This window comes from Euprymna scolopes, chromosome 3 (genome assembly GCF_053919585.1).
Source record: "Euprymna scolopes isolate OS-2025 chromosome 3, ASM5391958v1, whole genome shotgun sequence".
Taxonomy (NCBI): Eukaryota; Metazoa; Mollusca; class Cephalopoda; order Sepiida; family Sepiolidae; genus Euprymna; species Euprymna scolopes.
The window spans coordinates 57,291,638-57,317,236 of NC_136484.1; the positions used below are offsets into that span (position 1 = coordinate 57,291,638).

The following is a 25,599-nucleotide window of genomic DNA, read 5'->3' on the forward strand; positions in this document are numbered from 1 at the left end:
AAAATTACTGATAAAACTGAATTTCATATTTGAAATAATCATAAAAATTATTCTGTACACCCAACGAATCCATTAAAAAACGTGTTGCATTTCATAGTGAGATGAGGCATGCTGGCTATAAGAAACTGAATTTGACAAACTTTGGTGATTAGAAACTTGATATTTGAATAAGGAAAGTTAGTTTCATTTGCAGGGAAAACACAAGGGAGAGAAACACATGGTGGGAGGAATATCAACAATTTTGGAGAATCAAGCAAAAGAGACTGAACAATGCAGAGGAAGAGCAAGGGGAAACCATCAAGACAAAAGGATGCTGAAGGAATGCACAAGAAATATACAAAATATGGTCAAGACAAACAATCATAAAACATTGTAATACACCTCAATAATATCAAATAGGTAACATTCATCTTGATTTCATCACATTTCAATTCAATATTAAATTCATTAGGTTTCAGTTATTGCATAATCTGATAATCTCTATTACAAGGTGCGGCAGAAATACCTCACAGATTTTAAACATTCAACTCTATGTTGCTAATGAACTTATGCAAGTTCCAATGATGTTTTCATTTAGCTAATAACTTTTTTTTTTTTTTTTCAGGTATCCGCACCAAACAATATGGTTTTGACTGTTGCACATCAATGTTTTTGAAGAATCGTGAATTTCTAACTGCAACACAAAGAGCTTTCTGAGTTCATTACAAAGTGGGATGGCATGATGCTGTTGTAGATAGAAAATCAATACAGCTATAAGCTGCAAATTACGGCTCTGCACTTAAAGGCACTTGAAAGACCTCAAAGCACTCAAATGCCAGACAGTATTCGAGCTGTGAGACTTTCTGTTACTTAGTCTCCTACACATTCAGCTCTCAAACATGCATTGGCCTTGGAATTGTCTGATCGAACAGTCAGAAGAATTCTACACACTGATATGTAGTTCCATCTATACAAAATAATTGCTCAGAAACTGTGCTAGTGCGACTGGGAAGATCACATATCAAAACGTGGGAGATATTTCTGCCACACCCTGCATAATAATATGCACCATATATTCCAATATAACCTTATATAAAAAGTGATTCCTTTGTAATACTAATTCAATAAAATCAAATGATAGCATCAATTAACAACAACTGACTGAAGTGTTAATATATTAAACATTGTTGCACGTTTTTTTAATATTAGAAAAGTGTAGCAATATCTAGGCATGTCAATGCAGATCTTATTGAAAAAAAATTGGCATTGGAGAACGTGTTCAATGGGGATCATTACTACTTTATATGAGAGTCGCAAAGGCCAACTACTTATGGTCAAGGACTAAAGGAGCCACATTTGTGTAAGTGAATAAGGACCAGTTGTACAATGCACTATATAGCAGGTGGATGACCTATAGTCAGCACAGAGTCCTACAACTCATGAAAAAAAAAGTTTTTTTTTTTTCAAGTAAGTTTTACTATAAAAGTTGTAAGTTAAGAAGCAATGAAGAAAATAAATTATTATTTACGGGACAGATCAAGTTAAATAATATATTTCTTATAATTAACACAAGGAATAAACACTCATTTGCAGTGTCTGTTCCTTGTACAGCAGTGAATTATAAGTATTTATAGCTCTAGTATTGCACTATTGAGCTATCTAAAAAGAACTTTGTGTTATTTGTTTATATATGCAAGTATTATTCAAAGTAGTAAATACATACATACAGATGGTATCCCAATAAAATGTATACACTCTTTAAATGACCATAAAAACCAACATTTAATCTAATAAAGAAAAGTTACATACATCAAAATAATGCTAACAAATATAGAAACCAGCTAATTATCGAAAGTGTTCAAATTATTGGTCATTGTGGTCCATGATCAGCTTGCAATGCTCACCGATTGAATCCAAAACGTTCCTAATTAGTTCCATTGATTTGTTGGCATAGCCTCTTTCAATGGCTGCTTTCAGCTCATTCATTTTAGTTTTATGGTGTAAATCTTGTGGTTAACATGCGCCCCCCCCCCACCAAATATCCATGGGAGTCAACTCCAGTGAGTGTGGACAGTACTCGATACTTCCTCTTTATCCTACTTATGTGACGTTGTCTGGGAACCAACACGTTGCAATCTCAGTCACAAATGAGACTAAGAATAGAAAAGAACTCAAAGCCGCTTTTTTTTATTGCAGAACAATATTTTTTCATTGTAATGGCTGTGATGTCACCTACTTCTCGAACGTGATCCACACCTCTCACATGATCTCTAACCATATCCATGATCGTCCTCTTCTTCCGTTTTATAGTCTTTTTTTCTTTACCATTGACGTCATTTCACATACACTCATCCGGGCTATAATACACCTATCTATTTGGCAGGTGACCATCAAGATAGGCTCTTACATCATGATGAGAGTGGGGAGGTGCTCCATCTTGCTGGAAGTACCATTCTTTATTCCTAAACATCTCTTGGAAGTGTGGCATTGCGTATTCATGTAGCAAGTTGAGATAATTTAAAGAGTGTATATATTTTATTGGGATACCATATATATATATAAGAGAGAAAATAATTCTTTAGCTATTTCTAACTAGAATTATGACACCAAGTAACATCTGTTTAGCAATAAAAATTTTTTTTAAATATATAAGAAAGCTTTTATAAGATAATGGTTCATAGGAACAGTGACATGAACCACTTGTGTGACAGAACTTTAGTCTATCACCAGTAAGGCAGGTATCCATTGATAAACTTACATAGAGTATTTTGCTCACAGCATTTAGATGGCTCGCCTTTTAAAAAAGATGATATTTACTAATCAGGAGCAATATAATTTGATGATTTGATGAGGAAAGATGTATCAATATGATTTGGTAATAAGTCAAGGAAGATTCAATATTTCTTAAATATTCAAAAACTATCACCTAAAAGTCTGTGTATACTCAACATATATAATCATAATAATTATATGATTCCCCAATACAATAAATTATACTCATCCTAGAATGCCATATAGCAGTTGCATATTTACAGAATCCTCAAGTTTGTGTTGTAATGTATTTTATAAGATGAGTAAAACCTTCCTGTCACACACACACAAGTTCTATCTGAAAGGATATCGAGCCCTTTGTTTCTCCAATGATTTTTTATTAAATAATTCAATTCTGTTCAGATTTTGAAAAGTGGGGTTTTTTTATACAAGGTGTTCAAGATAAATTTGATCATTTTTTTATTTTTTTTTAATATTCTTTAATATTTAATGAAATATTGAAAATGAATGATTGGCATCACAATGATTTGTGCTGGATTCAAAGATTTTAAAATCTTAACTGCAGCTCAATACTCCTTGAATACCTTGTAATGGAGATGAGGAAGCAGTAGCTAGCAGTACGGATCGTAGCAAACTTCTGACTGTTCATACAACAAAGAGTGCAGTAAGATCCAGGCAAGGTAATGCAAACATTCACAAAAGAGTAGCATCTATAAAGAAAACGTTAACTGAGAATTTGTACTACTACTCATATAAAAGTTGCAAGGGCAAACTACTCGTCATCAAGATCAAAGAGAACTGCTTTATAAAAGCCAAGAAACTCCTCAACTGTAACAGTCTTTGGGTATGTTTCCATTAAAGACCATATCATGTTTCACATCTTTGAAATGAAACTTGATTCAGATGGATATATTGAGCTGCTGTCCATTGTTGGCAAGCCCTGGGTGGAAAGGGTGGCTTTAAGAAAAGCTATACATGTGGCAATAGAACTCAACTTTGTGTCACATCTTGAGGAAAACCCAGAAATGGCAGTCTAAGGATTTCCACAACTTCACCAATCTCAACACCTGGCCTTCCCACTCACCCGATTACAACTCCATGAACTATTATGTGTGGGACACAGTTGAGAAGGACATCAACGATACTGCCTGTAACACCAAAGATCGGCTGATTGCCAGGATCAAACTGGTGTCCAGGTATCTCTTGAAGAACCGCAGAAAGGCCTAGTGCTCCAGGTTCAGGTCCCACTTGAAGGCCATGATAGGAGCTTCAGCTATATTCCACAAAAGATTATTTAAGATATGCACATTGAATTTTAAGAATACATAATTGGTCAACATATGACATTTTTCCCCCCTTTTCAAAAATGTCAAATTTATCTCAAATACCCTGAATTGACAGGAATATCCTTAATGTTACTATTAATATTTTGGTAATGAGGATACCAGTGCAAACATTGTCATAGATTTCACAAAAAATACAAATATATATCTCGGTACATGTAGTAATATTAAGGATACTATAGAATAGAATAGAATTATCCCCCCCCTCACCAAACAAAATAAATAAATAAATATAGACAGTGAAATACATTTTTTCTTTACTTTCCACCTTCAGCAATACATAATTGGGATAAAATTGGCAGAAGGAAAAATAAAAATAATGTATAACAATTACATTACATTCAAACTTTCTTTTTATTCATAAAAATGTGTTTAAACAATAAAATTTAATTAAATCTATTTAGAAATATACAGCTTATGCTAGTCAAATACAATATGAATGAAGAAAATTTTAAATGGATAAAAATGAGAAAAAAAAAAATCAATTATTAAATGTCATGAAAATCAACAAATAAAATCAGCTAAAAAACAGTAAAAAAAAAAAAAGAATATAAAAAAATGAGTTACCCCCCCTTGGTTAATTCAACAGACAAAATTTTACAATAATTGATGATCATTACTTCAGAGATTTATATTATACTTTGATTTGTATCCAGTGTTCCATTTTTATAACATGCTTTTATGGTTTGTTTTCGTTTTAAAAATGAGAGATCTAGTCTCCAAATTATTAAAGACATTATATCAGGCCATTATATTTAACAGTAAATCCATATTTACTGATTTATATATGAAAGATTTTTTTAAAAATAAATAGATACATAAACATTTATAATTAAAATACTGTCTTCGGTTGTCTGTTTTTGTTTATGTCACGTCACTTTACTATCCCGGTATCCTACATTGCTATCAGCCTTTTTAAACATTTACATATTTGTTTACAAGCAATGCTTCAAGTAAGCTATTTCTCCCTTCTGTACATTATTATTTTCATTTATTGTCATGTTATTTCATGCCTGGAGTTCTGTGAAGGAGTTCAAACTTTTCCTTATCTTTTGCCATTTTGCTTGTACCGTCAGTCAGGATTAGACTGTCATCAACTGTCCTCCTCCATATCTTAAGCAGCTTACCACATGGATTTGGACAATCTATATTAATGTCATGAATAGCGGGACAGAGAAAAGTAAAGTGCCTCCTTCCCTCTGCTAGTCTGTGGAGATCCTTGGGCAAGGTCGAGAACCTACTTTAGCCCCCTTCCTTTCAGGGTAACGTGAGGTCATGGAAAGTAGGTGGCTGATTTAATATGGAAACAAACAGAAATAATTCTGTTCATGATTTCGTATTTCATTGTGCTGAGTAGAAGATTCCTTTTTGGTACAATGGTCAGGACAATCGCCCAGTATGAGCACTGTAAAAAGAAAGAAACTGTAACCTACTATCTGTACAACTGCAAATAAAGCTATGGCAATATATCAAACTCTTTATTCGAGAAACAGCGTGAATAGGGTTCTAAATCAGAACATCTCACTCAGTAGGGATTACCATGATGGACAGGTGGCACCTGATCGTCATCAAATTACTCTCCGATAACCAGCACAGGTAGAAGAAGCAGAGGACAACAGCGAGAAACATATGTTCACAGTCTGAACACTTGGGCAACATCAAAAAATGATGAGCAACAATGAATTCATGAATGCAGAGAGAGAGAGAGATGGAGAGCCATAGCCGTCAACACCTGTACCAGGCAGGACACCACTTGATGATGATGATGATGATGATGATGATGATGATGATGATGTAGGACACACTTTGGAGTGTTTCAGATAATTGTGGGCAGGTGATATGGGCATAATAGTTGGACTATTGAAATCTCTTAAACAAAAAATTAAATCGGTACATGCAATAAGTAATGCCAAGTGTTACTTCATTTAATTCATTTATTGCTACTAAATACACATTAATATACACTACTTGTTTATGTTTGCAAGTTGACTAACTTGAAAATTGTTTAGTCATAAAACTTCCATTCAGCATCAAAATTACTTTGTACATTCAAGGAAACAGTTAACCTAGAAATTAAACCATATTCCCTTGAATGTAGTATTGAATGTTAATTTTACGATTAAATAATTAGTTTGCTTGTGTGAGTATAAATCTTGAAGCAACAAAATAAATTATGTAGATGAAGAAAATGTAGAGTTTTTAAAAGAGAAAAAATATTTTAATATAAAATTTTATAAAATATAATAGCTCGTCCATCAAGGTTGATAATGGCAGTTTCTGTGTACAGTAGAACCCTGGGATATGGCATTACTCCGTTCTAGGGTTGGAATCATAAAGTTAAATCGTTATATGGCGGGGCCTAAGCAAAGTAACAAAATACAGTACAGTATATAATACACATGTATATAATCAAATAACATTATAAATAACACCGTAAAGCAGGGCGAAAAACATTGTAAAAACATCATAACCTGGAAAAAAAAAAAATGTATCCCGAGTCCCCCATATCCTGGGGTTCTACTGTAGGTAAATTTGTGAGAGCAAAAACGAGGCCTATTCACAAGCTACCAACATGTTTGGAGTAGAAGTTCACAGTTCTATGCATTAATGTAGAGTATCAAGAAAGTCTGTAATTGACAAGTTTTTTTTTGTCCTTGGGATGGATTCATGTAATATACGTGACATAATATTTCATGTCAAAGTTTAATTTTTTTTTATTATTAATTCTTTTAAAATTAAACTTCTAATTTCATAAGATCGTTTTTATTTGTTACTACTGTTCTAACAACTTTTCTAATTCGATTTTCTCTTTAAAAAAATCTTGTAATAATTTTTTTTTTTTTTTTAAACTTTTTGAATAATTTTTTTTTAATTATTTATTGAACTATAAAATGAACATTCAGCACTGAAACTTATAAAACAAAAAATATAATTATCGTTAAATAACGGATTTTCAGTTGGCTGAGGTAAGATTTCAACTTTTAAACACCTGGCTGAAAGGAGATAAAAAATTAAGATTTTCATTAAGGACCAACAAGTTGACCACAGGAAGAGCAGGCAGGGAGAGTCACTGCATTCAAATACCAAGGAATGCAGATGTTAGAGAAGCTAGAAAATGTAAATAAAGTTGACAGTCATCCATATCAATTACATTAATAGCTACAATGATGATCATAAAATAATGGTGTAAGAATCACTCAGTGATAATTGTAATAAACTTAAAGAAAAGAAAAATCAGAATGAATATTCTTAAGATATGTCCATCCAATCTATTCATTTAATGATGAAATTGCTTTTTCAAACTTAAGTCAGACAGACAGAGCTGATCAAAGATGTGTGGATGCATCTAAAAATAATAATTTATGCTATTAACATTTTCTCTAGCCAGTCTGGCATTCATTATATCTCAGCAACTCAAAGACATGACAGCAAAGCCTACACAAGAATTAAACTGTCCAGTCATAAGAGAAGCCAAAATAGGAGAAAATAATGGCTGATCAGAATACAAAACCAGAAACAGACCAAGAATAGGATTAAACAAAAATCAATAAGAGTTATCTTATATCAACTGCAGTAAGAACGATTCTTTGGTCCAATAAGACAGTTTGGTTCTTGTTCAAAATTCCCTCTACATTAAGACAAAAATAAAGAAAAATCTGTATGATGTATATATCCATGACAAAACGAAAATATCACATTCCAAAAATCATAAATTGATCAAGTAGTTTTATTTTTGAGAAAAGAAAATCAAAATTTTATAAGTAACTGAACAGAGACTGTCTCGCCCACCATTTTAAAAACAAAATAAAAAAAACAAAGGGAGATAACAATTAAAACTTGCAATATTTATGTTGTAATGCCAACAAATTCCCATTAATTGGTTAAAAATGATTTTCTTTATAAAAATAAAATTACTTGATTTATATGATTTTTTAGAATATGATATTTTTGTTTCGCCATGGATACATACATTATACTGATGTTTCTTTATTTTTGATTTTCAATATAAGGAGAATTCTGGCCAAGGACCAATATTTTTGCAGAGTATACTCATAATTTGTATCAAAAGAATAAACATGTTGAAGCTAGACAATATTATACCTTTTCTTTCAGGATTTGTCCAAGGCGAATTTACAAAAGCCATAGTATGATCCATAATCCATTATTTTCAAAATTCAAATGCATAAGAGTAAGAAATTGATATGTATTGCTGAGAACTTAAAATCAAAATGTTCAATAACAAATCACTGGCTGGTACTATTTAAATTTAAAAAAAAAATGTCAAGACTGTTGTCAACTTCATCTCTGATGCTATAACACTTACCTTTCCTTGGTGATGATAATGGGGATATACTTTGCCGTAAACCTGTTAAAATACAACATTTTAAATTTGTAATTTTTTTTTTAATTGTTATATTCAAAGACTTTTCAAAATCAATGATATGTCTTCAAATATATATATTCAAATATTTGAATATATATATATATATATACTGACTGGATGGTTTTCATACGAATGATAAAAAATATTTTTTTGTATAGTTTTAAAGGTTAAAAACTTCAAAAACTATATATATATATATATATATATATATATATATATATATATATATATATATATATATATATTCAAAAATTATATATCTAACATATAAAATACAGTTGGTCAGATTCTCAAACTTACATGTATATAGCAATGCATCAGACAAATTGATATTTGATTCTGACTAGTCAGTCATTTCCATAAATTATCAGTTTGTGTTCTTTGCAAACAATAACTGAAAATTCAATCTAGTTCATTGATTACATACTATATCCAGATTGATATTTCCTATTGTAAGACATTTCTTCATGATCTACACCCATCTTTTCTGTTGACTACTTATTTCTGTTCATTAGCCAATAACATTGCAAATAGTGTTTAAAAAAATCCTTTATTTGTGTAAGTCTTATGAAATTTTACTTACATTTTTTACTTAGACTCATATTACAAAGGATCTTAAAACAAATCTTCTTCAATTCTACCATTTCTTTTTCCATGCCCCCAGGCATCCCTGTTACTATCCCTGTTAATAAATTATTAATATTAAAATAACAACTATATGAAGTTAATATAAAGTATTTTTACATGGTGTAAAATACTGAATGGCCTTGAACTTTTAAAACTAATCTGATCCGAATGTTGGATGTTTCAGAGGACATCAAGTTAGTTGAGGAACAAACAGATGATTCTAAGAATGAGTAATATTTCAGGAGACTTTATCCTAAACCAATTAGGACAACATCCTAAACTAAAATAACAGATGAAGGGAGGTAAGCATGTCAGAACGTGAAAAGTAAAAGAACACATCCGGGTCACCTGACATTAACTTCCTCCTCACTCAATTCGCCCGGTCTTAAACTAAAGATATCTGCCTACAAAGACGAAGAACATAACAATAGTGACACATCCAACTTTTTGATTGAAAGAAAAATTTTAAAAAAATAAAAAAGAAACAAATAAATAATATCTAAAGAAAAAATTAATGAATTAAAAAAAAGCTTAAAATCTATGTAAAAGTTAATTTTGTGATCATAATCCATGTGTGATTTGTGTTGGATATCTTGGCACGGATTCATCTCACATGTGGACTATGTCTTTGACTATGATATTGTTAGCTGCTGGAATATAGAATCAGCCTGAATTAATGCTTACAAATACCTCGGATTATCTGAATATCAGTGCAACAATCACTGGTATTTAAGGTTGTGTTCTATGTTCCTGTGATCTTTAATTACCATTTCTTTAAGTAGGTGGCCATGAACAAGAATGTCCTACATGGACACCTGCATATCAGCTGCTGACTGCTTTTAATTACCAGACTCACTATTTCAAAACCTCGTCATCCTCAAGCTTTCACATCTGCTCAGCCGATCACTGTTTATCTCTCCGTTTCCGGCTACTCTTAATCATTTTAAAAAGTAAATATTAGATCATTTTAAAAGTTTTTTTTATTTTGTCCTTTAGTCCTTACATTCAATGGGAGAGGTTTCTAACAAAAGGAGAAGAATTGCAGTTTTCTTGTTCAGAATCCATCCAACACTTATTATTGGCCAATTTTTTACCTTAAAGTAAATAGTATTTTTTTATAGGTCATTACATCAAGTGACTTCATGTCTTGTCTGGAGCGATTTCCATTAAAAAAAAATAAAATTATTATGTCAACTGCCGATGATAGTGCTTTCTGCTACATGTTCATTTCTCTATCACTATTTGTAGTTTCAGTTATGCTGTATGAGAAAGCAATTCTTGCCTTCCGTGCAGTGTAAGTATATTTAGTTCTGTGAAAGCCAATACCATAAGTTCCTTTTTTGAAGCGGTATAGTACACGTTAAAATTTTATTTAGTTTGACTAAAGCAGTGGTTCCCAACCTGTGGGTCGCAACTCCAAATTGGGTCATGACACCAATACCATGAAATCACCAATTGATTTTGAGTTGAATGTGAATATTATATAAAGAACTGTTAAAAACAAATTGATACAAAGGTGAGATTTCAGTTTACTATTTAATGCAGAAGGGCACAAAAGTAGATCTGTTCATCAGTGTTGTTGCCTTTTTTCATGACAGTTCGGGTATTTTTCTGTGTGTAGAGAAAATGAAGTTGAATTTATTGCGTGTAATGTGTCTGTTGGGAATATTGCTGTAGTGTATTATGATGTGCACAAGTATAGTCGTCTTCTTCCATGATAAATTTGAGAGAGAGAAAGAGGAAGAAGAGAAAGTAAGGGAGAATTATCGTACAGACGATAAAAACAGGCAGCTCCCCCTTTTGCGCTACCCTCTTGTGATGTTGCCTTTTCCTGGCCTACTCACCTTTTGCCTCTCTGTGTTTATTATGTGCTTGGTTTCTGATTTGTTTTGGCTGTGTCACCAGTGTTGCTTCTCCCAACTTACCTAGTGTTGTTTGAGTGATTCAAAGTGAGTGTAAGAAAAAAAGTACAGGGATGATTTCTTGAAGACACTACCTGAACCATTCAAAGAAGTGCTTAATCGAGTGATTAAAGTAGTAAATATCATTAAATCAAGGCCACTTGCAATATGGCTCTAAAGTTTTATGCCAAGATTTGTGTTCAACGCATGAAGCACAACTGTCTCATGCAGAGATAAGATGGCTCTTGAAAGGAAAAAGTGCTGAAGAGATTTTATGAACTGAGAGGAGAACTGCAAATATTTCTCATTTCTCAAAATGCAAACGAATATGTATCAAGTATGAAGGAAAGTACGATAATATATTCGAAAAGATATTGTCTTGTAAAATGAAATTAGAACTCTGGGTCACTAAAATTTAGCAAAGAAATTATACATGTTTCCAACACTTGCCCCATTTGTTGAAGAAACTGCAAATGAAATTAACATTAATAACTTATATGGCTTGCTACAAGAGCATTTGAAATTTACAATCAACCCTTTCAATGTCAGTGTATTTAATGTCCCTGAAGCAGCAGAAGAGTTGATCAACTTAAAAAAAACAATTTTGAAGCTACAGTTTACCAAACTAGGATTATAGTTTGGTAAACTGTAATTACAAGAAATTTGGGCAAAAAGTTTCCAAAACTTCCCAGTAATATCAGAAATCATGTTCTCAACAACTTACTTATGTGAAACAGCATTCTCCCAACCATTCATCCTTAAAAAAAAGTACCGAAATCAATTAAATGTAGACAATGACTTGATATGTGTCATATTGACAACAGAGCCCAGGATAGAATTGCTAGCTAAAAACTGCAATACCAGCCATCTCATTAAGGTCAGTTCATAAACATACTTTACATAATGGTGTAAATTTGTGTGTTTGAATAATCTTGGTAGCAGCTTTGGAATTTCTTATGAATAAATTTGAAATTGATCACAAATTTATAGAATGTATAGTTACTTTATGAATGAATAATTTATAATTCAATAATTGCAATACATGACAGTTTGTTGTACAAAAAAATGAATGTGTGTATAAGTTATTTTAAGGACCAAATTCTGATTGCTTATTCTGAAATGGGTTGGTCGCCATATTTGAAAGGTTGGGAATCACTGGGCTAAATTTTAAGAGCGCAATATTTTATCCCCATTACAATAGATACTTTATTATTCCTGAAAAAACGATTTTCAAAGCAAACGCGATTTCAAATTTAATCACGACAGAGAGAGGAAATGATATTTAGAAATCAGTGGTAATTAACTGACTGTACTTAATGAAAGAATATGGTTTTGTACAATAAAAGAGTCACTTACTTTCTTCCTGTAGCTTAGCCATATTCTGGATGTCTGAAACGTCTGGAATACGATTGAGAACTTGATTCTGTGATTCTGCATCTTTATTGGTTGAACAGCTGTCAGCAGGAATCAGTCGAAGACGATCTTTATTCTTTTTTGGTCGAGTAAAAGTATTAGTATCTACACGTGTTCCTGAAAGAAATAAAATAGAGTAGTGAAACAGTTGCTATGAGAAAAACAAACATGGAGGCCTAAATGTAGAGAAGTGTAAGACTGAATAAAAAACTTATTCGTTATCATTTTATGGAACAATAATGTGATATCTTGATATATATAAGTTGTTTTGTCTAAGATTTTGTACAATAATGTTTCATACTTATTTAAAGCATAGTTATGTTTGTACAATAATGTTTCATACTTATTTAAAGCATAGTTATGAGCCAGATTAAAGAGATTCAAATATTTGAGGAATATAAACAGGTTATTTGGGATTTTTTGTTTTATTTTCAGTTTTTAAGGGTTTTTTTATTAATAATCCAACATCATTTACTGACAGAGATTTAACTAATAAATTGCAATCATTCTACAATCCAATACAATTAACTAACAGCCAACTTTTCCGAATATATGATAAAAATGTTCTTTTCAAATTAAATCAAGAACCAAAATATACTTCAATTATAAATCATTATCCTTGAGACCAACATGTTCCCCTCTCAAGGCATTGAGAACTATCTAAATATTGAACCTGAAGTTTATGGACAAAGATGGACAGGGAAATAATTTGGTTTTAAACTCTACACAATAAATCAATTTTTTTTTATTTGACAAAAACTTTTTTTTTTCATAGTAAAATTTGTATATTTAATTTTATAGCGAAAACACAAAATTAATATGTAGCTCCTATGTTGTCAAAAGTCAGCATTCATTGTGAGAATTTCCAAAATCTTCTCCCAATGACTATAAGAGTTTCATGATCAAAAAACCTGGTACTTCAACTAATTATTAAAATGTTTCAAAGTAAACAACACTAACCATACTAATAATGATGCAGACTATATCAATACAAAATTGAACAAAAAAATCCAAATGAGTCATTTGTCAAGGTCAAAATTCGCTCAAAGATGTGAGTTCTATGAATATTATGAAAGGGTGAAAAATGATTAATGAAATAAAATTTTATCACTTATGGGAACGTTTTATAACAAATATCTGTTGACATTAGATTTGAAGATAGTCATCTCATAGCCTGCAGGAAAGCAGTCCCACGATGGTCATCTCATAGCCTGCAGGAAAGCAGTCCCACAGATGATAAGTTCTTGCAAATAAACTCTGTTCATGGAAATTTTGCCTGACACTGGTCACACAGTGGAATAAAGGAAAATCTTTTCAGTTGTGACAGAGAAACGAGTTCATGCTGTGCATGTTTTACTACCATTTTCTTCACTAATTTTAAATGAATACAAACCATAATGTCATTAAAAAAAAAAAAGATAATGTTTTTTTTGTTTTTTTTTTCTGAAATTAAATTTTTTTATATTGTTCTATTCTATTTTTATCACTTTGATAAAACCAATAATTTAATCAAAACATGTTAGCAAAATAATTGCTGATATCTGGAGATAACAAATCTTATTCTTTGGCATCCAAAATGAAAACATTTAAACAAGTTTCTGCACATGTCTTTCTGCATATACACTCGCCTGGATTAATAAAATCAATAAACACATTCTAAACCAATCAGATGCATTTCTTTGAATTTATATAATTGCTGTTTTGATTCACCTTGAATGCATAAAAAGTCAATTTTTTTTTTCAATAAAACAGTTTCGCCAAAATCTACACCAGAGCTAAAATCTTCATTGCCTGAGCCCCTCCCCTTTGCCTCTCTATTGGGCTTGGGTTGCTATCTCAACTTACGCATATACACAGTCATAAGCATATGCATGCAGACATACAACAAACACGCATACACCCAACTCATTAACTTTTCTCATTATCGTCTGCTAATCAAAAACAAATGAATAACCTCATTCATTCCAAACATTTTCATCAAACTTTCTTTCTACAATGAAAACAAATGAACATTGACTCTTAACTTCTAATCTAATATAATTTGTATAATTGAACAAGAAAGTTTTGATTGCAATTTTTCTGACTTGTGTATAATTCATGTCCCTTAAATTATCAACTCTGAATTCTTCGATATCTCAGCTAATGAATTCCCTTCATTCTACAAGGACAATAAAAATATTAATAAACATTCTGTTTTCATATCTATTGAAACTTCCATTATAAACATATAAAAATTTCTCTTTTCTGAATTTATGCTTTGGAACTCATTATTTTGATTGTGGTTATCATCTAACAATTCTCTCACTCTCACGCAATTTATTATAAACCTAAAACCCGTTTTCACTGAAAATGTCTCCCTAAAATCAGCTCCTTCCACATTGGAACCCAAAAAAAGAGGGGCCTCCAAATATCAACTTCAATCTCACAATTTAATACCTTGTATAACAGAGTGAAATCAAAACGATATTTATGAAAGCTTTTTTTTATTGAAATATTTCTGAAATAGATTTAGCTGATCTCCAAATGTACTTTTTTTTAAATTTCAATAACTGCCTGTTCCTGATAGAAGTTATTTTGGTTGTGTCTCTTAATGAAATTCTGCAGACGTTCTATATCTAGAAATAGTAGGAGGGGGCAATGTTCAGTTTACATTCTAGGCTGTATCAGTTTTCAAATCATATATAAATAGATTAGTGAGTAGGAATGTCAATTACTTTGGGATGGAAAAAGAATATGCTTTTTTGTCTTGTTGCCACCTGTATGAAAAAAAAAAAAGATGACTATTGTTTACTATAATTTTAACATTGATTATCCTTAGGTTGATACACCCTGCTTCATAAGCCAGGGTTTTTCCAAATGTCTTGCTAACCATTGAAGAACAACTCTAATATTACAATTATTCATATATCTCTTCTATGATCAATATATGTAACAATGTATCTTAGTATAAATAGAAACATTTCTTTCTTTGCATTGTATTTTTTTCCCCCCACGTTTTTTTTTTTTGCTTTTTTTCTTTCAGAGTTCAGCAGACATTCACAACACCTTACACACTTCCAGAAGTTGGCCAGGTGTCAAATTTGTACAATTGAGTATTTGGGAATTGAAATTCTCACCTGTAAGTCTGTCTGTTTGTCCGTCCTCGTTCTTTATTACTAGAACAAAACTGACATTTATTTTAAACTGTTTTTGAGTTGTTATTCAACACTATTATTTTTATTTACAACTATTAAATGTATACACAAATATAAGTGATTATTACAGTGATGGCATTTAATTTGTATAAAAACTTTTAATCCGAAGTTTAATAAATGTTTGCACTGTTTATTAGATTTTTTTTATGTACACATGTGCATATATATTTTGACACACATACACACTTTGTTTTTACACACATACACATGTTATGGAATAGCACATAATGTTTTTGTTTGATTAGAAATTGTTGTATGTAAACTCTGTAGGTGTTTTTGTTAATTTGTTTTATCTCTTTCTTTCTACTTTTTTTTTTGGTGGGGGGGGGCAGTATTTACAACTGACTCACTCAATCGTCATAAGGCAGGATATTGGTATGGCTTATTCATGTCTGCTGGGTTGGAACTTTGCAGCAATTTATAGCTTTTTAAAAATACACATAGAAGATGGGATGTCTTATTTAGGATGTAATCACCTGTTAGGTGCATGGCTATATATACTTTACAATATTTAAAGAAGGTTAAACATGGAATTTTTTTTATAACTCCAACTTTAAAAGATTGAAAATCTTTTTTTTTTGTTTTACACAGAAGTAACCACTTATAAAGGCCCAGAGGTCACTCGAGGATAAGGCTTAAAGAGTGTGCAGTAGTCAATGGGATAATATAGTAATCGTTAATAGTGTAAATTTGGTAAATTGGATTACTTAAGGGGAATGGCTCATCAAGAACTTGTTTATGTTGGACTTGAAGATGACCATATTGTAGTTAGCTGGAAAGCAGGCAAACAGAAGAGATTTCCACAGGTGTGCAGTTCTAAGAAAGAAGCTTTGTTCATGGAATCTACGTTTAGGTTTAGGCACAGACAAAGAGTGAGGGAAATTATTGATAGTGTTTTCAGCTAGACGAGTGTTTCGCATGAATGTTTGGTGAGGGGGAGGGGCTTGCCATGAAAATAATGATAAAGCAGAGACAGCCTCGCAACGTCTCTTCAGTGAGAAAGAAGTTGCAGGGAAGAGAAAAGGGCATCCCCCACCAGGCCGCAAAGTCTATTTTGAACTCTGTAAAGGCAGGATAAGTCTTTCTAGAAGCTCCTGCCCAGATGTGGCAACAATACTCCATCCTTGGATGTACCTGGCTCTTATATAGGTAGAGAATTGCATCAGCAGGTAGTTATCTACTAGATCGATAGAAGGATCTCACCATTTTTTCCAGCGACCTTGTCAACGGATTTGATGTACGTGGTCCATTTTAGATCAGGAGTAACAGTCAAATCAATCCTAGAAGAATTGTATATAAAGAGCAGCAATAAAACAATATCAAGTATGAATCTAGTCACATTTTAAAGTGCCTACATTAGTAATTGACTCTAAATATCCTTAGCCAACAAAACAAAACAAAAATAGAACTTTGAGTGAGCATAATAATATTCCATTTGAAAATTCAAACATTTCAGATTTACATTAAATGTGATTCATAGACATTACGCATGAATTAAGCAAGATTTCTTGTATCGCATTTTTCTTATTATCAAGATTCCTTGAGTATGAAATTTTAGACATTTCCTAGAAAATTAATTTTACTTGTCCTGGGACAGACGTCCTAGCATTTTTTTTTTTTTTATTTACATATAAACAAGGTTTCCAGAGATTTTTTTATAGTCTGTTTGTAAAGAAAGAATTTAATTCTGCATTCTCTAAATTCAGTTGTATTCATAAATTAATGAAACAAATAAACAAAAGAAAAGCAATGAATGTATTTAGTGATAGTGACTCAAGTGCAATAACCATTAGGTCATCTTGACATAACAAGGAGTGTTTTCAAACCTACTTATTCTTAACATAAATAATCTGTCATGTGAACGATTCACGCATGTGCATTCGTGAAACAGTTAACAGACAGATAAAAATACGACCCCCCCCATGTACCAATTTTTCAATTTTGACCCCTTAGCAGCCCGTTTTTCTGGATGAAAATTAAAGTTTTCCACGTGTCTGAATATCCTATATACCAAATTTCAAGTTTGTAGATCAAAAATTCGTTGAGTATATAGGTTGAGAAGTGTCTTCACACACACATTTTCACTTTGATAGATAAATTTACTTATGAGTTGCAACTTATCAAGGCTAAAAGTCACTAGAGAATAAGCGTTAATAAAATAAACAGTTGAATAATGATGAATATTATAAGAAGATTGAAAATAATGAATGGAATGAACAAAATTTGATGGCAAGTGTTTACTGATACTGGATTTTAAGATGATCATGCTATATCTCTTAGAGAAGCAGTCTTGTGGCAATGTGCTTCTGGAATTCCGTTTGATGTTGGGCACACAGAAGAAGAAAGAAAAGTTTTTAGTTTTTGCAGTTGTGATAGAAAACCGAATTCTTGAATAGAGATATATATAAATGTATATAGAATATTTTAGGTTTAATTTTAATTTCTAAAAAATCTTTTTTTTTCTTTATTTTTTTTTAAGAATTCATTAAATAAATGAATAAATATCTCATGTTTTTTTTTGTTTCTTTTTATATAATTAAAACACGATTTCAATGTTCTCCCAGATATTCATCCTGTGATTTAATGACGATTTCTAAATAGAATATTCATCAAAATAAAATAATTTTCATTAAAATAAAACAATGATTATTTTATGTGAATCAGCATACTTAAAAATATTAACATTTTGAAAGTGGTGGTCAGCATATTCTTTTCATTGTTTTGACTCTCGAGTATATATTAGACACAGTTAATCAATTGAGAACCACATCAATCTATATAACAGCATATAAGATATCAACAGATACCCACTCGAAAGTCAAAACAATGAAAATAATATACTGTTGTCATAGCCCTACTGATCAGTGGTTAAAGCCTGGATAGAAAGTTAGATCCGAGTGCTTACATCATAAATTGGGTTGGATACTTTTGATTATTGACTGTAGTTTTAATATTTTATGTTAGAAACAGGAACATGGTTGTTAATTGTTGGGATCTGCAGTGTATAGGGAAAGTGTGAAACAGAACGAGACCACTTTAGCATATCTCAGCAGTTATACCTGAAAATACTTTAAAACAAAGCAATACAATAATGAAAAGTGAAAAAAAGTTGTTTGTTTTTGTTTTTGGGGAGTTTTTAAAACAATGATCAAAATTTGCTAAGATTTTCAGAATTAACCTAATTTTGTGGCTTTTAGCAAAAATTTAAATCTCACTCAAATCAGAGATTAAACATTTTCATTGTGTTAATAAGTGGGGGGATTTCTTTTTAAACATTTCAATATGTAAACAGTATTAATTTTGTGGAATTAAGCATCTCCATTAAGTCTTAAAAGAATTTAAAAAGTGTAAAAACATGATACCTATTGTAAACGATTCATTTTTAAACACGGACGTTAACAGACAGATGTAAGATTGCCCTCTTTACTTAACTTATAATTGAAGATACTTGACAACAAAACCACTACATCATTTCTTCATCACTCACAAAATGGGCATTTCCCAGAAGTAGGAACGATACTTGGGATTCATCGTTCCCCACAATCTATATGAGACCCTCATTAGGAGACTGTTCTTAAAGAAAGATAAATAACCAGGATAAATAAAGAAGAAAGAAAATTATGTCTCCAAATTTTTGAGATGAGGATCGATAATTCATATTATTTGGATTATTCTGACTAACCATTAATTCAGGAGCCATTAATTATAAATAATAGATAAAGTCACAATTAAAAAAAAAAAAGTAAAAATTTATATATATATATATATATATATATATATATATACACACACGAGGGGCGTGTAATAAGTAATGCCCCTGACCCACTTCCAGTTGTCTGATCTAGCTGAAATTTTGTGTGTGCAATGATTTATATCTCTACGGGTTATGTGACAAATTACAACTCTTAACTAATTGTGGTTTCTGTTTTACAGGTGTTTGAACTGAGTCAGGTGTGAAATGGAACCTGTTGAATGTCAAGCAGTGATCCGGTTTTTGTATTTGAAAGGACACACACCACAGGAGACTTTTGATGAAATGAAAGAAACTTATGGTGATAATGCCCCATCATATGACCTTGTAAAACGCTGGCATCGTGAATTCAAACATGGCCGGAAGTCTGTGGAAACAGCTCCCAGACCTGGTCGCCCCCCTTCTGCCATTGATGAGGCATCTGTCCGTCAAGTTGAGGCTGACATTTTGGAAGATCGGCCCATTACTATTCGCCAAATAGCCCAAGATGTCAAGATTAGTACAGAGTCTATGGAAACTTTCATTCATGACCATTTGCATATGCATAAGGTGTCTGCTAGATGGATTCCCAGGTTGCTCACACCATTACAGAAGCGAGAATATGTCGAGTGCTCGAGGATTAATTTGGAGATGTGCCAAGATGAGTCAAATTTTCAAAAGACTGATTACACAGGATGAAACCTGGCTCCATCACTATGATCCAGGGATCAAAGCCCCGTCAATGCAGTGGAAGCACTTGGACTCACCACCTCCAGAAGGCAAGGGTGTAGCCCTCTGCTGGTAAGGTCATGCTCACAGTCTTCTGGGACCAGGACGGAGTAGTGATGACAGATTTCCTGGCAAAGGGTACCACAATTACAGGAGCCTATTATGCTTCACTTTTGAGGAAATTAAGGGAAGCTATCAAAATCAAGAGGCAGGGCAAGATCAGCAAAGGTACCCTCCTCCTGCAGGACAACACTCCGGTCCACAACTCGCATGTAGCCAGATCAGAAGCACGGGCGTGTGGTTATGAAATCCTGCCCCATCCTACCTACTTTCCTGACCTTGCACCCTCTGAATTTCACCTCTTCCCAGCCATGAAGTTGTTTTTGAAAGGAAAGCGTTTCCCAGATAATGCAGCCTTAATTTCTGAAGTCATGTCGTGGTTGGAGGATCAACCTGGGGTGTTCTACAAAAATGGTCTCCAGAGCTGCATCAAACGATGGGAGAAATGCATAACTCTGAGTGGTTCCTATGTAGAGAAAGACTAATAACTGTGCCAAGTTTCGTTGATCTACTGCTATGGGAAGTGGGTCAGGGGCATTACTTCTTGCACGCCCCTCGTATATATATATATATATATATATATATATATATATATATATATATGTATGTCGTATCGAGCTTTTTTATTTTGGTTGGGATAAATATAACCATTAATACTTATATTGGACTGAAGCTTACATTTGTATTTGCCTAGTAAACTTCTATTAATTACATATACACACACATACATTATATATATATATATATATATATATATATATATACACACACATACACATATATATATAGACAGAGAGAGAGAGAGAGAGAAAGAAAAAGAGAGAAATAAAAAAGGAACAAACCGATTTATGTGTTCAACATTTTGTCTTTATTTCGAGACTTCCTCTGGATGAAATAAAGACGAAACGTTGATGAACACATAACTCGGTTTGTTCCTTTTTATTTCTCTATTTGGCGGAATACTATTTCCATTATTCTCATCATATATGTGTGTGTGTGTAGTAATAAGTAGTGATGTTTAATGATAATTAGCAAGATTCTACATATAAAAAAAGCAATAGGTTTAATGCTCCTCAAAACTTTTCAAGCATAACATCATCACAATGTTCAAATGGGTTTGTGAGAATTTAAGTTTTGACCAAATTGATGCACATTTTGCTGCTGTTAAAAGAGACTAAAGCATTTTTTCTGCCAACATTTTAATTTTGGGAAAAAAAAGAGTAAAATTATAACCTCAAGTTGATTAGACGATCATGTATATCTTATCCTAATGAAAAGATTCTGTTTTGGAATTTTTTTAGATGAGGATTGATAATCTGAATGATTCAAATTATTCAGACTACTGTTCTTATCTTGGACGTTATGCTCACAACGTGTTGGGCAAATGTAACCTATGACCTTCATGCACGTCTTGTTGAATTTGGGGATCTGTATTGAATTTAAAATGGAACACTTGATTCAATAAGTTCAACAAAACATATCTGAAACTCGGAGGGTTAGATCGTTTTAAACCCCCATCTGGCATCAATTGTGATAGATGGCTCTCGTCTGGGTGAGGCCCCGTGTTTTGACAAGCTTCTGGGTAGACTTTTACTCCTGATCTGAAATGGAACACGTACATCAAGTCTGTTGCCAAGGTCGCTGGAAAGATGGTGGGATCCTTCTACCGCTCCAGAAGATATCTCACTACTGATGCAATTCTCTATCTATATAAAAGCCAAGTACGTCCAATGATGGAATACTGTTGCCATAACTGGGCAGGAGCTGCTAAAAACAGCCTATCCTGCCTTGACAGAGTACAAAATAGACTTTGTGGCTTAGTGGGGGATGCCCTTTTCTCTACCCTGCAACCTCTCTCTCACAGAAGAGACGTTGCGAGCCTATCCTTGTTTTATCGTTATTTCTATGGCAGGTGCTCGTCTGAACTCCAATCTCTGGTCCCCCCTCGCCAATCTTTCACGAAAAACACCCGTCTAGCTGAATCCACTGTCAAAAATTTCCCCCACTCTATATCTGTGCCTAAATCAAAACGCGGATTCCATGAACAAAGCTTCTTTCTTAGAACTGCACGCCTGTGGAACTCTGTTCCATCTGCCTGCTTCCCTCTGGACTACAACTTGGATGTCTTCAAGTCCAATGTTAAAAAATTCCTAATGAACCACCCCCTTAATTAAACACTTCATCAAATCTCCATACTAACGTAATGTACTTGCAATAACCCTTATCCCTGAGTGGCTTCCGGGCCTTGATAAGTGGTGATCACTGTGTAAAAAAAAAAAGATGAGAACAGAAATCCAAATAATACTGAAAAGATTCTATTTAACATGCAGGGAGGGGGGGGGTAAATATGCTTAAATATGATATTTTAATTTGTCCAGATTTTGTATATATTATTATAGAGTTGTGATTTTAAAAGTTAAAAAAAAAATATTTAGGTGCCATCAGCTAGAATCGAAACCGAAACTGTAGCATTCAAAGCTGGTGACGTTACCACTGTACCAACGTGACACGCATATAAATCAATAAAAATTAAAAATAAACTAAGATGAATGTACAAAATGTTTCACAATTTTTTTTTTTTTCATTTTTGACCCCTTAAAAGCAATTTTAATTGGCTAAAGACCCATAAAAGAATAGCTTGTGAAAAATCCAATCATTTGAGGGCCCCAGCTCTGCTCTGCGACTTTTAGTTTCGGAGAAGATAGTTTTAAAATATGGAGATAGACAAACAGACAGACAGCCGTTTATATATTAGATTTCAAACAGATGCTATATTTTAGTTGCAGAAACTAATAATTAATAATTTTTGTTTAATTTTTTCTTTTTTTTTTTAAAATTTAATCTGTAATAAACAGAGTTAATTGTTGTAGAAGAATGATGTCATCTCAAGGGCAGTTACATTCGCCAAACTGATAAATACAAGTTGTAAGTAATGGAACATATTAGTAAGTAGATTTACAGCATTGGTAGATGTGGGAGGCTGCTACATAAGCTTATTTAAGAAAGATGTTTATTTGGGTTGGGCAAGCGATTTCGTTGGAATCCAGCTAGCTAGAAAGAAACAAAATTACCAAGGGTTAAAAAAGTTGTTTGCGGGGGAGTGATGAACAAAAATGAACACAAGAGATCAGCAGTTGTTTATCTGTGTGCTTGTTTATGGCATAAGACATCCATTCACCTTTGCACTCAAATACGATTTGGAAAGCCTCACCCATCAGGCGAGTTAAACAAAAAGAACACACACAGAAGAAAAAAAAAAGAGGGGGGAAAAAGCAAGTATTTGTTTGTTTGTTTTTTCTGTTGTGTTGTTGGTTGTTCATTAATCTTGAGGCAGGGGAAGGGGTGCAACTTATCACATGATTATTGATGTATTCTCTTACATCATTAGATAATGTACACCTCTCCTCATTTAAAAAAAAAAAAAAAAAGAGGAAACTAGGTGTAATGATTTATACTTTGGGTTTTTTTTTTTTTCATTCTTGTTATGTCTCTTTATGCAGGGCTGAGAATAGCCAACGGCAAAACAATCTGAAATTGAGATGAATTTTTCAATCTGTACTCCAATGTGTATGTGTATAGTGAGAGCAAAACAAAAAAAAAATGGATGGTGTATTAGTGACAAGTAAAAACATTTAAAATAATTTGAAAAATGCTTAATTAGCGAAACATCAAATTTAGAAATTAAGAAAGTCAAAATTAGCAGAAAGAGACTGGGTGCTCATGTGGGAGAAGGAGACAGGAAGTCATTCTTTGATGAAGAAAAAAATCATCAAACTTCTTTTATGAATCGTTTGAAGTCTAAGTCTTTACAACAAAATTAATATTGACAGTTTTCAGAGAGAACTGTCACAAGAGGGAAATGAAAGGCAAAACAAAAGACAGAAAAAGGAAAAGAGAAAAATATATATATATATATATATATATATATATATAGAGAGAGAGAGAGAGAGAGAGAGAGAGAGAGAGAGAGAAAGAGAGAGAGAGAGAGAGAGGGAGATGGAGAGAGAGGGGGGGGAGAAAGAACTCAGCTTTCACTTATTTAAAAATAAAGAGCAGATTTCAACCAAAACTTTGAGAACTCACATCTATGGGAGGCTGTAAAAATTTAAGTGAAAAGTCACTGTTTGGAGATTTAAAAGAATGAAAAAAAAGAAAAAATGAATAACGGAGTTCTACTAAAATGTGGAGGACCCAAATTCCTATCATCAACAGTCTTAGGTTATTTCATGTTGAAAAACAATACTTATTGTTCACAATTAACTGAACACAAGTTGTTATTTTACCCATACTGTGGTTTCATACCTTTCCTAACTGTATTAGTTTGCAATAAGCAATAGTTCCAATAGGATTTGAAACAAAAATAGCCAATAAGCTGCAAAGGTATCCATTAAGCCAACAACACACCCCAATATGCATTATTTTGGTTATGCTGGTTTTCTCAAAAGACCTGTATTCTAACCAATCACTGTGGATATGACGATTGACCCCCCCCCCTGCAAGATTTCCTCAACCGTCTTGGTCTATTAATGCTGTATCACACCAAGGACAATTGTGAATTGACTTTATTCAAGAGAATGCCTTAAGCATGCTCTCAGCCTGCAGGACATTTGATAGAATTTATTGATGCTCCAAAATATTTTAATAAATGCCATGTTACTTATACCCATATGTAAATGTAATATTATAAAATGTAAAAAATAATAAAAATGTTATATAGTGTTAGAGGCTGGGTAGATGCGCACAAAAAGAACCTGGGATTTCTCATTCATTCCAGGATAACACTGTGTCTTCTTGCTATTGAAGGTATAAAGATATATATTATAGTCCAAAAAATAGAGCGCAAAAAGTATAAAAGTGTGCCTTTTAGCTTAAAAAATATACCGGTGGCCCACTTAAAAGTAGCCTAATCTATATAATCTTTCTCTTAACAACCAACTGACACCACAAGACAAAATCCAATTCTTTTTCCAACAAGATGACACTACATGCCACACATCTCACAGACCACTGACACAAGTTCATGACATGTTTACAGAAGAGAGAACAATAAGCAAAGGGTTATGGCCACCACATTCCCCGGACTTGTCATCATGTGATTTTTATCTTTGGAGGACTTAAAAATAAAAAGTTTATGCAAATAATCCACACAATCTAGACCAACTAAAGGAGACCAGTACCAACGCTATCAGGAGAATCACCAGAGAAGATCTACAGGCAATATCTGCAAACGTTGTTAAACGTGCCCAGAAACGCATAGATCTCAACGGGGAACACTTCCAGCATCTTTTATAACACTACAGGTAATTTAAAGAATAAAAGAATGTTCCTCCTCTGTACTACATTTTCTGGGTTACTTTTAAGTGAACCACCCATGCACCTTTTATCCAATAAGTATAAGCATTGAATGGGAAAATGAGTTATTTAAATAGTCATTTTTTTTTTAAATTCATATAACGTTTTTGCACAA

General features: G+C 32.6%; 1 protein-coding gene across 13 annotated transcripts in view; it reads right to left on the reverse strand.

The window, feature by feature from the left end:
- LOC145255607 (SLAIN motif-containing protein 2-like) overlaps nucleotides 1–25,599 on the reverse strand; it is a 291,352-nt gene that overhangs the window by 26,786 nt on the left and 238,967 nt on the right. For all 13 annotated transcript variants that reach the window (XM_080114160.1, XM_080114151.1, XM_080114182.1 and 10 more), the window contains 2 exons: nucleotides 12,363–12,536; nucleotides 8,419–8,460 (listed from right to left, as the gene is read on the reverse strand). In XM_080114160.1, coding sequence (XP_079970286.1) covers nucleotides 8,419–8,460; nucleotides 12,363–12,536 — 216 coding nt within the window. The remainder of the gene's footprint in view (nucleotides 1–8,418; nucleotides 8,461–12,362; nucleotides 12,537–25,599) is intronic.